Source organism: Chelonoidis abingdonii, chromosome 4 (assembly GCF_003597395.2).
Source record: "Chelonoidis abingdonii isolate Lonesome George chromosome 4, CheloAbing_2.0, whole genome shotgun sequence".
Classification (NCBI taxonomy): domain Eukaryota; kingdom Metazoa; phylum Chordata; order Testudines; family Testudinidae; genus Chelonoidis; species Chelonoidis abingdonii.
In genome coordinates, this window is record NC_133772.1 from 79931599 (window position 1) to 79943686 (window position 12088).

The window sequence follows — 12088 nt, forward strand, 5'->3', positions numbered from 1 at the left end:
ACTGAAGGAACAAAGAGGTTGGTATTCTTTGCATTTATGAATGGTGGATCCCTTACCATGTGGATTGGTGATGCTAAGAAGTGGCTGTAGGTGAGTGTGATGGAGTGTACCAACCCCACACTGGGCCAACAGGGATGGACCAATCACTGTGGGCCCAAGAGGCCATGCCCCTTTTCCCCTGCTATGCATGCCTCAGGTGGAAGAGCCAGATAAAAGGAGGCAGCCCAGCCCAGTCAGGCTGGCTGAGGAGGAAAGAGGACATGTACTGCAGGCTCCTGCAGAGGGGCTGGTGACATTCCAGACAGTAGATCCCATGGACTTGGACAACGCTGCGGATGACTCGCTGGTGGCAGAGGCGAATGGGGATGCCAAGCCACCACCAGCTGAGGAGATGCCAGGGATGCAATTTGTGGTAGGAAGTAACCCAGGGGAAGTAGTAGAAGTTGATGCCTAAACCCTTAACGGGAGTCCCTGACTTCATAGGGCTCTGGGTCAGAACCAGTGGAGCGGGCGTGGTCAGGTTTCCCGGCCACACTTCACGGGCCACCAGGCACGGCTGCTTTCTGCTCTTGGTTCCAGCCATGGGGCTTTGGGGCTTTAGACTGTTTGTTCTGCCCTGCCCAGGAGCTACGCACTGATTGCTGTTCTGCTCTGCCAAGAGGGCCAGGACCCCAGTTGTGGTTCTCAGTCCCAACCTGGAGGCTTAGAGGCTATCAACTCTTCATTTATGCCGTCCTGGCAGGGAACCAGAGCCCACCTTGCTACAAATTACCTGATTTAACAGAGAATCCTGACAGCTTGGTAGTGAGGTGTACCAATCCCACAATGGGTCAATGGGCACAACCTGGCTTGACACACAGGGCCTCCATCACAGTGAGAATACTGCTTTAGACAAGAATTGTAGCCTGTTAAGTTTTAGCCACTAGAAAGTGAATAAAACCAAATACTTAAGTTTTATTTGTAACCATTTTCTGTTTCTTTTGTCTCTTCTTAGTATCTCTTAAATCTCCATTCTTTATTAATAAACTTATTCTTGTTTTTAATACAAATTCTTTTTGGTAAAAAAGGGTCCAGAGGCAATCCTGGCAATTAGAGGCCAGTAAGCCTAACTTCAGTACCAGGCAAACTGGTTTACACTATAGTAAAGAACAGAATTATCGGACGCACAGATGAACATGATTTGTTGGGGAAGAGTAAACACAGCTTTTGTAAAGGATAATCATGCCTCACCAATCTATTAGAATTCTTTGAGGTGGTCAACAAACACAGGGCCGGCTCCAGGCCCCAGCACGCCAAGCATGTGGTTGGTACGCCAAGCACATGCTTGGTGCGGCAAGCCGCGGGGGGCGATATGCCGGCGTCACAAGGGCGGCAGGTGGGCTGCCTCCAGCGGTTTGCCTGTGGAGGGTTCGCTGGTCCCGCGGCTTTGGTGGACCTCCCACAGGCATGCCTGCGGGAGATCCGCCGAAGCTGCGGGACCAGCGGATCCTCCACAGGCAAACTGCCAGAGGCAGCCTGCCTGCTGTGCTTGGGGCGGCAAAATCCCTAGAGCCGCCCCTGAACAAACATATGGACAAAGGTGATCCGCTGGATATAGCTTACTTGAATTTTCAGAAAGCCTTTGACAAGAATGTTTGGTGAAGGACTTTAAGAAAGGTAAGCAGTCATGGGATAAGAGAGAGAGAGGCCTCTCATGGATTAGTAACTGGTTAAAAGACAGGAAACAAATGGTAGGAATAAGTGGTTAGTTTTCAGAATGGAGAGAGGTACAGACACTCCCTGACTTAGGCAACCGTTCCGTTCTGGAACGCCTTACGTAAGTCAAATTTTGCCTAAATTGGGATCGTATACTCGACAATTACGCATGCACAGAAAAAGTTCCGTAAGCTTTTTTTTGTAAGTCCGGATTTGCATAAGTCGGGTTTGTGTAACCCAGAGGGCGTCTGTAAATAGTGGTGTCCCAGGGGGATCTGTACTGGGACCATTGCTGTTCAACATATTCATTAATGATCTGGAAAAAGGGGCAAACAGTGAGGTGGCATGTTTGAAGATGATACAAAATTACTTGAGATAGATGAGTCCAAAGCAGGCTACGAGGAATTACAAAGGGATCTCACAAAACTCGGTGACTGGGCAACAAAATGGCCAATGAAATTCACTGTTGATAAATGCAAAATAATACATGTTGGAAAACATCATCCAAACTATACATATAAAATGATGGAATCTAAATTAGCTGTTACCACTCATGAAAGAAATCTTGGAGTCATTATGGATAGTTCTCTGAAAACATCCGCTCAGTGTGCAGCAGCAGTTTAAAAAGCGAACAATGTTAGGAACCATTAGGAAAGGGATAGCTAATAAGACAGACAATATCATCATGCCACTATATAAATCCATGCCTCACCAATCTGTTAGAATTCTTTGAGGGGGTCAACAAACACAGGGCCGGCTCCAGGCCCCAGCACGCCAAGCACGTGCTTGGAGCTGCAAGCCGAGGGGGCAATATGCCGGCGTCGCAAGGGCGGCAGGCAGGCTGCCTCCAACGGTTTGCCTGTGGAGGGTCCACTGGTCCCGTGGCTTCGGTGGACCTCCCGCAGGCATGCCTGTGGAGGGTCTGCTGGTTCCGCAGCTTCGATGGACGTCCTGCAGGCATGCCTGTGGAGACGGTCATCAAGCCACTATATAAATTCATGTTGTGCCCACACCTCGAATACTGTATGTAGTTCTAGTTGCCCCATCTCAGAAAAGTTATATGAAAAATAGAAAAAGTACAGAGAAGGGCAACAGGCGGGTGTGTATTCTATCTTTTTGGAGACAACTAATTTGGTAATTCCCATGAGAGTCCAGTGGCAGGCTGTATACTACAGAGGAATACTCCTCTGGGGGGACAGGAACTCTGGGTACCGAGCATTACCTGCAAGGCACAGTAAGGGCTGTTGGAATCCTAAGTTTGTTTGGCTGACTGCCAGACTGGGGTGGCAGTCAAACAGGGTAGCATCAACAAATCCCTCTTTTGCTAAGGCAGAGGGATAACGGGTGACTTACAGTTCTGGATGCGTTCAGAAAGCACCATAGAAGGATATGAGGGATTCAGGAAACCCTTCTTTCTTTGTGGCATTAAGAATATTTCCCTTTTATTTTCACCCCATTAGGACACTTTTATGTTCATTTGAAATTGCAGGAAATTCAAAGCTCTAGGTGAATTTATATTTGCTCCGCTTCTGCGGAAGGTTAATGCTGTGTAAGGTGTTAACCACTGTGTTGTATTGTACAGAAAAGAGAGCTAACTTCTTAAAAAAATAAATAAAAAACCCTCTTACCATGTACCCCATGACAAGTACAGACTCTGAGCTAGTCTTTTAATTTCCCTCACACATTACAGAGACTAGCAATTAAATATGTGATGGTGTTTAGAGCACTCACTGCTAGACTTTAATCAAGTACTCAGCACTGTTCATGTCATAAAATGTTGCAGTGTATATTACATGGAGTTCTTGCTTTAATCACTCAATAAATGGAAAGAATTGTGCAGCTCACTCTATTTGATTCTTTTGTGTCCTTCTTCTCTTTGTTTGTTGTTATATTGCAGGACCTGAATTGGGTGGTGAGTTCCCAGTGCAGGATATGAAAACTGGTGAAGGAGGGCTTCTGCAAGTCACGCTGGAAGGAATTAACCTGAAGTTTATGCATAGTCAGGTAGGAGGGAATCTTCCACTAGAGTATGTCAGCATGAAGCTTTTTGCAGCACTTCTGCATCAATGTGTTTCCTCTTCACTGCACCACCAAGGGGAAAGGGTAGGATGACAAGGGGAATATGGCCTATATTCTGTAAATATTGAAATGAGAAATTCTCAGAGTGTAGCCATCTATAATACATTTCTTTTTAAAGTAGAAGTAGTTGTAGAGGTGGGTATTAACTTTGTTTCTGGCTGCCAGAATTCTGTAGGTGCACAAGATAACTGGTACTCAAGGTACTAAAACAGAAACAACAAAAAATAGTAGGCAGTAATCTTCGCTTCCATAACATATCATGTAGTGAACTCTGACATTCTGATGGCACAATGATTTAGCACTGTGTCTGTAAAATTAAGCTAGGTACATTTGCAGGTATTTCAGGTAACTTTCTTCATCATGTTTAATTTTTGTATTTTAAAAATGTGGGAGAGTCTGCAGATCCAGGCAAGAAAATAGAGTAAGAGGATGACACTCTCTCACATTGAAGAAGATGAGAATAAATTACTGATTTCCCCCCATTTCCAAATAGCAATCTATCTGTGAGTGTAGAGGAAACACAAATATAATTGTTCTATCATTTTTTCCCCTTTATCTGGATGTTGTTTCATTTGCTTTCTTTAGTCCTTGTTTTTGTTTTTTTGCTTTGTGTTCATGTTTGTTTTGCATATATCATTAGAGGTGTGCTGCGCTGGACAGTAGAACCATTTTTTAGCGGAGGGTGGGGTGTGTGTGAGAGAGAGAGAGAAAAAAGCTGCTGTCAGTCAGTCCCTTGTGCAGTGTGTTACCTTTTCCTCTAATTATATCTTTCCTCTACTGTTTACCATATAAGCCTTGTTCCTTTACACGCTCACTTGCTTTCAAACTGAGGGGAGAGTATCTGCACCCCTCAAGACACAAAATGGAACTATGAAACATAGAAAAAATGCCTATTAAACTTTTGTGTAAACCTGTTTTCTTATAATGGATGACCTTTGAGAATAGGGGAAGATTATCACCATTAGAGGTTACAAATAGTCTATTAATTGTTATGTTATTCTTGTTTTATTTTCAAACATTTCACTTTCCTAAAAATGGGAAACTCCCATAAATTCCACCACTTGGGGAAACACATCGCCCTTTAATTTTTGTTTAAATGAGCCAGATGCCTCCAGGGCAGTCACATGCCTTTTGTATAGCCTTGCACTTAACCATTTTTGGGCTTTTAGATAATTGATATTGTATCTGATCTGTTTAAACTTTTCCATTGACATCCAGAATAAAAAAGCTCAAGCTGTATAATATGAACCTTAACAGCAGACACTACTGCAATCAATGGAAATAATCTAAGTGGATAAAAAATGGAGAATTTTCCCATTACAATACCCTTATTTCCTCTTCCCTGTATCCCTCTGAAAAGAGAAAAATAGAGAGTGATAAAATGTTTGACAAACTGAACTGCAAAAGAGCACAGGTAAACAAAAGTAGTAGGATTAATTTTCTATTCCCTGGATACTTGGTTGTGAGAAGGAGGCAAGTTGCAGGTTTGCTGACACACAAATCTCAGGTAGTTTCTGGTAATGAGGAATAAAGAACCTGGAATCATGTGTTAGAGCTTCTCTATTATTGGAAATGTCATCTGAACTTGAAAATCAATATACCTTGATTACCCTCAGAACTGATCCATTTACAGAAGGCAGACATAGGTAAGACTGTTTCTAAAAGAGACCTTTTAACTGGCATGATTTGGGTCCTGTCTAGTGGCCTCCCCTTGCCTTTCTTGGGTAGTTAACCATTTGTGGATTTAATGAAAGTAGTGTATTCCTGGTGGTGTAGTGAAAAGAAGTGCCCAGATACCTTTCTGCATTTTCTGTTTTCCTAGTAGATGCAATATCTCCAGGAAATTTATCTCTAAATCCGCACCAGAGCTTGCAGCTTTGTAAGTACATAGCAACTGAAAAGATCACTGCAGTTCGTTGCTATGCGGTCTTTCAAGAATATCTGTAAGGTGTTGGCAGGAGACTTATTCAGGATACTGGTGCAATCTTACTCTTCATATGTATGTTTCCTGCTTGAAGAAACAAATGTTCTAGGACCTGAGCATACAGCTGATTCCTGATCACCTTCCTGTATCTTCTGCTCAAACCCACAAGTTGTCTCTCACCCTGAAAGGACTAACTGCATTTATGCTTTTCCAGGATGTGGATGCACATCAGAAGAGATTGTTTAATTGTATAGGGCATTAAATGAACTCATTGCACTCAGAGAATTTGCTGATTTGCACAAAGTTGGCATCTGTGTCCTAGAACATGGAAAAAAATGATTAGTGTGATCTGTGACTAGGCTCATTTTCCTTTTTTGGGTGCTTATTTTTTAAAGCAAAGATCAGTCCAAACCAGTTCTGTTTTTCCCCAGCGGGTATCCAACTCATAGTGGCTCTGTGGCATACTGTATGAAATGAACAAACAAAAAACAAATATCGGCATCTTCCTGCATGTTTTTTTAAAGATGAAATCATTGCTGCCCAAAGTCATCATCTGGATCAATTTCAAGACTGAGTGCACATACCATGTAAAATTTACAAACAGTTCTGTTGCTAAATCTCAATTGCAGTGCTGTCTGGTGGGGAAGGGTAGCAGCCCCTCCCCCATTAAGTTTGACTGCTGGATGGTCTAAGAGAAGCAGCATGAGGGTGGGAAGCACATTGCCCCTTGCCTGCCCTCTGTGCTGGAGGAGGATGCATGGAGGGGCAGAAACCAAAGTGGGATGGACCTGGACCATAAATAGTATGCCAAATTTGGGAGCCAGTCATTTCTTGTCCCCCTTTTTTTGCATTTAAGGTGTGTTGGTTTTCTCTTTGCTGTAATTCAATTGAGTGCCTGAAGGGGTAGCAATGTTGGATATGTCAGAGTTACTAACTCCTTCGTTTCTCTTCCATGCTTTCTCCTCCTGCAAGGAGCGGAAGGTACTCCATCTTCTGCTGATTTCGCTTCTTAGCATTTTAAGTTGTTTGTTGATTTCTAGCATTGTGGCAAATTTATCTTTTTTAATCTCCCTGTATTTATGTATTGAACTGAAAATGAATTAGTAGTATGTGCTACAATGTTTCAAGTCATAGCAGCCATGATGGTGTTTCTTTTTGTTTGTTTTTGAATAAAAAGTTGTCCCTCATTGACTAATCTTGTGTTATTTTCCTCCCTGTTTTGTTGTAGGTTTTCATAGAGCTGAATCACATTAAAAAGTGCAATACTGTGCGAGGAGTCTTTGTCCTGGAGGAATTTGGTAATTACATTATTTTGATATTAGGTCTGTACTCACATGGCAGTAACTCAAATTTCCAGTCCTCAGTTTCAGAGTTGTGTTCATTAGATCAGTGGTTCTTAACCAGTGGTATGTGTGCCCCTGGGGGTACGCAGAGGTCCTCCAGGGGGTACATCAACTCATTTAGGTATTTACCTAGTTTTACAGCAGGCTACATAAAAAGCGCCAGTGAAGTCAGTACAAAGTAAAATTTCATACAGACAATGACTTGTTTATACTGCTCTATATACTATACACTGAAATGTAAGTACACTATTTGTATTCCAGTTGATTTATCTTATAATTATATGGTAAAAATTAGAAAGTAAGCAATTTTTTAGTAATAGTGTGCTGTGACACTTGTATTTTTATGTCTGATTTTGTATGCAAGTAGATTATAAGTGATGTGTACCTTGGGGGTACACAAGACCAACGAGACTCCTGAAAGTAGTCTGGAAGGGTTGACAGCCACTTCATTAGATGGTAGGCAGCTTCAAAGAGAGGGAGAAATATAGATTGCATCTGAGAGATTGTCTGACTGACTAGGAGGATGGGTATCTTGACACTATTGGAGTAAACTTGTAAATTTTCATAATCATGGCTTGTAGCGTAGATGCACGTTGTCAGTATGTCATTGAAATCACTTTGTGCAGCATGGATAACAGTAATGAGTCAATGAAGTGGGAGGTGTTTAGAAATTATTTTTTCAGAAGTCTCCTCTCCGCAGAAGTCATGATCAAATGTGTCATATAATAGTCTGAGACACAGATTGTTGCTCACAGTGAAATTTCCCCTTTGCTGCTCCAGGCAAGTTTTATTTTTATTTTATTCTGGAAAAAGATGTTGTTTCTGAACTGCAATTTAGTCAGTGGTTTTATTTTCAGTGTGAGAATTGTGGTGGTGGAGAGAGATGATGGTAGAGGAACTAGAGAAGTAGAACTATTTAGCCAGTGATTGCAGTTAAATATAATCCTCTTAAACCCAGACTGGGCAATATTCAGGAGTTTCCCAATATCCATGTGATTCATAATATTCTGAACCACAGTCTGAAAAAAAAATAGGGGTCTTTTAAGATTTTGAATGTTTATAAAACATCGGGACCTTTCACACCCTCTGAAATGGTCCTCTCAAGGATTCCAAGTCTGGAGTGGTTTATTCTTTCATCTGTGGCTGCACATTTTAGATATTCACAGAAATGTGAAACTTTTCTTTTAAAAAGCTTAAATTTACAAATTGATTTCAGTATTTGATCAGTGTTAATTTTTTCTTAAATCCATCATTTAAAAGAAATAGTGTCTTGGTTTTCAAACATTCTGGTTCTTTTCCACTGCTTTGGATTAAAGGACACTGACTCATGGATCCTTTTTCCTAATATTCAAAGAAATGTAACTGATACTGGGATCTGGAAGCTTCATGTCCTGATCTTGACTTCTATACTGCCTCCTTCCTGTTATGATACCAAGTCCTTCAAATGATACCATTGGATGTCATGAATCAGAGTACAATGACTGGAAGGCAGTTGAGCCACTGGTTAAGAGACTTGGTGTATCACTTCATGAACAGTATTTTCCCCTTTACCTTTTCTGAAACTATCTTGTCCACACACACAAATCTCAGAACAATGAATGCAACATATGGAAAAGTTTGGGGTAGTTTACGGATACTCCTGGTAAGTGCTGGCTTGAAGGTGAAGATTTCCATGCTGTGTGGTTGCCTGTTCCTCTTGTACCATATTTACCCCAAATAGGCAACAAGTTTATTATAGCATAGCTGTTAGCAAACACTTAGGGTTGCAAAATAGTAGTGATAATAAGTGCACAAAGCTGAGAGATCAGAGCCAATAAAATCTGCTAAAACTATAATGGGTAACTTCCACTACCCAGATATTTAGCTGGTCAAATGTCACAGTTGGCCATCATTGGAAGGACAGTCTGAGACACAGTTGCTTCTTCAAATAGCTATTTCTGGAGTATGCACAAGAAGAGGCAACATTTGACTTAATACAAAATAATACAGAGAAGTTGCTTCAAAAAGTAACTATAGTTTTAGCCACTAAGTAGTAATGACCATACCATAAATCAATTTCAACTGCATTGTGGGAAGGATTGTAGTGAATGTCAGTATTGTGACATTCAACTTTAGGAAGGGCAGCTTTAAAGTAAAACATCGGGAAGCAACTTAGAAAGAAACTGAAGACACAAATTAAGAAATTAAATCCTTCGAATCAGCCTAGAAGCTCATTAAGCAGCTTGATAAATCACAGAAGGCATTCCTACCCCTGAACAAAGTAGGAAGCAGAAAGGCAAGAAAATGTGCTGTGGTTAAAAGGCAAGGCTCAAGAGGTTAGAATGCTATCCTTTAGTTCAAATTAAACTAATAGAAAGGGACATAATCTATGGCCTGTAAAATGAAAGGAGGAAATTAAAATGGAATTGCAAGATTAAAATAGTCAAAAACTCATAGACCAAATAACAGGAAATTCTTTAAATATGTCAGAAAAAGTCTGCAGTGGAGTTAATGGTCCACCAGATTACCAAGGAGAAAATGAAAGGAAGGTAGATACTGCAGAGAATCTAACCTGCTTTCTTGTACAGAGACCAATGGAAAGATATTTTCCCTAAAGCTACACTTTTAAAGATAATGAAGATGAGAAACTATTAGACTCGATGCTCAAAAGAGAAATGACAGTAAATCACTAGGATAAAATGGTACTATTCAGCCAAGAGTTCTGAAGGAACTTAACAATTAAGTGAATGAGCTGCTAACAAAACTCTAAATCTTAATCAGCTTCTGTGCTTGAGGACTGGAGATGTAGCCATGGTTGTACTTTAATGAAGGGCATGAGGGCTGATCCTGGAAATTCTAGTCCAGTCAGCCTAATTTCATTCCAGGAAATTTAGTTAACTTTAATTATTTTTAAGGTTTTAGTGGTTTCCAAGCATGGTCTTTTTAGTGAGAGTGGAAGAAGTTGAATATCACAAGACAGTAGGAAATTAAAGGCCATTTGTAAAACACCAGGTTAACATGGCAAGGTGGATGTTGGAGATGTGATTTCAGACCAGGGCCCAAGTGAGAGCTACAGGCTGTTGTCCACAAATGAGAACAAAGATTTAAAGGAAGTGAAGAAGTGCAGGGCTCTTACCTCTGGAATTTAAGTTACTGCTCTGTATTTGTGCTTTACTTTCTCGTGGCCCCTTCATCGCCGCTGCTATGAAAACCTTCATTCTCCAGCAGGTAAAGTGATGTCCCCTGAAATAGTTCTCTGCTAGTGCCATATATTCTCATTCACAGGGCCAGAGGCTGCAGGATGGTGCTCAGTAACTTATCCCCTTCATCTTTTTAGTTTAACAGTATTGAGTCAATTTTATTGTTAGAAGAAAAAAAATTAGTGTGATTTATATACTCTACAGTGCTAGCACTTAGAGCTCTGAGGGTGTAAACCCAAGGCTTTTCTCTTTTCTCCTTTCTAACCCCACCCTCTCAAGAGTATTTTTCCCACTGGAGGGCTACGGGGGAGTCATTCATTTGATGAGAGGGTGACTTTAGTGAGTGTGAAAGGAGGTAGTTCCCTCGGTCCTCTCCCTGCTGTGTATTTGGGGATCAGGGACATTACAGCTTCCCTCCTCTCCTTCCCTCATGCCACCAGCTCCTTCCAGCTTCCTCTTCCTGCTTTTGAAGAGTATATGAACAATTGTGTGTTATCCAGTGAGAAATAAGATTTGTACATCTGTGTAATCCTATCCCATTTGGCTGTCCACCGCCTCACTCCCCCTTTATCCCCTGGTGACATGGAGTTAATTTGGAACATCTGGTGCCAACGGGTAAGGCAGCTTGGATGTGCACCGCATTCTCTTCCCAGCTCTAGCTACTGGTGTCATGGGCAGTGCAGCCTGGGTGTGCGCTTCACTTTTCAGCCTCTGATGTAGCTGCCTCTGTCCAAGAAAATGAAGAATTTCAAAGGCAAATATTTATTTTATAAACAAAGGCTGCATTTTTCATGGGTCTTTCCAGGGATGTTGATACTGTGATACACTAAGATCAAATCATAGGCATTGATTTTTATTAGAGTCCCTTCTCTTTGAACCAGTCTGCACTGCCTAGTTTTGACTCACTAGAGTCCTCTTTACATATTACCTTTTGTTGTGTCATGTCATAATCACAGGTGACATCTGCATGGCTAGGTTTTGGTGTCCATTTCCCCCCCCAGCTCTTCATGTTGAGCTCATGTTAATATATTTTGCCTGTTACTGTCTGTCACTAGGTGCTATGCTTTATAAGATATTCACTCCTCCTTCCCCACCTTCCTCTATTAAACTGGTACTTATTTCGTCTGGTTTTGAGTAATTTATAATGTTTCCTTTAAGATTTTTGTTGTCATACAGAAATTCCAAGGCAGGTTTCAGCCACTTTGAAAGGAGAGGATTCAAAATAAAATTGTCTTGTTGTTCCTTTAGTTTTAAAAATCTAAATTTGCCTTTTTTATGTTCGTAGTGCATCATTATATTCCTTGTGCTCTGTTTGGTCCCTATATTGTCTTTCCATGAGATTTGTGCACAGCATCATTCACACAGACTCAGAAGAGTGGGACAGAAGCACAGTGCAGGTGGAACACACTAATGGGAGGGTTGCAGCTTTCAGTGTGGGGCACTTTGGGGTAATGAGAACAGAGGGTAAAATTTTCCTTTGCTATTCTGTGCTACATTCCTCCTTTATTTGTTAGGGACAGTTCAAGGGAGCAAAGGCTGAGCTTTCCTGGTAACAGGTTGCTTCTGTGTCATCTACAGCAGCTCTTGCTCATGTTTCCTTTAATACACCTAGAAGTCAAATCAAGCCTGATATTTTGAGGGCCATGTGTAACTGAAATCTTGTATCTTGTGTGACAAAGTTCCTCCTATACCTTGGTGGGTCCTGCGCTTATCGGCAGATTTGCTCACCTCAGTGATCTTCCCTATAGTGTGGGTCAACTCCTCCTGTGTCTGATCAGGAGTTGGGAGGTTTAGGGGGAACCCGGGCCCGCCCTCTACTCTGGGTTCCAGCCCAGGGCCCTGTGGATTGCAGCTGTCTATAGTGCCTC

At 41.6% G+C, this 12088-nt stretch overlaps 1 protein-coding gene across 34 annotated transcripts in view; it reads left to right on the forward strand.

Moving 5' to 3' along the window:
• Positions 1-12088, forward strand: part of MADD (MAP kinase activating death domain) — a 127408-nt gene that overhangs the window by 108740 nt on the left and 6580 nt on the right. For 23 of the 34 annotated variants that reach the window (XM_032782233.2, XM_075065303.1, XM_075065301.1 and 20 more), the window contains 2 exons: positions 3593-3699; positions 6927-6996. In XM_032782233.2, the coding sequence (XP_032638124.1) occupies positions 3593-3699; positions 6927-6996 (177 nt within the window). The remainder of the gene's footprint in view (positions 1-3592; positions 3700-6926; positions 6997-12088) is intronic. The other 11 variants (XM_032782234.2, XM_032782241.2, XM_032782243.2 and 8 more) reach the window with 1 other exon arrangement.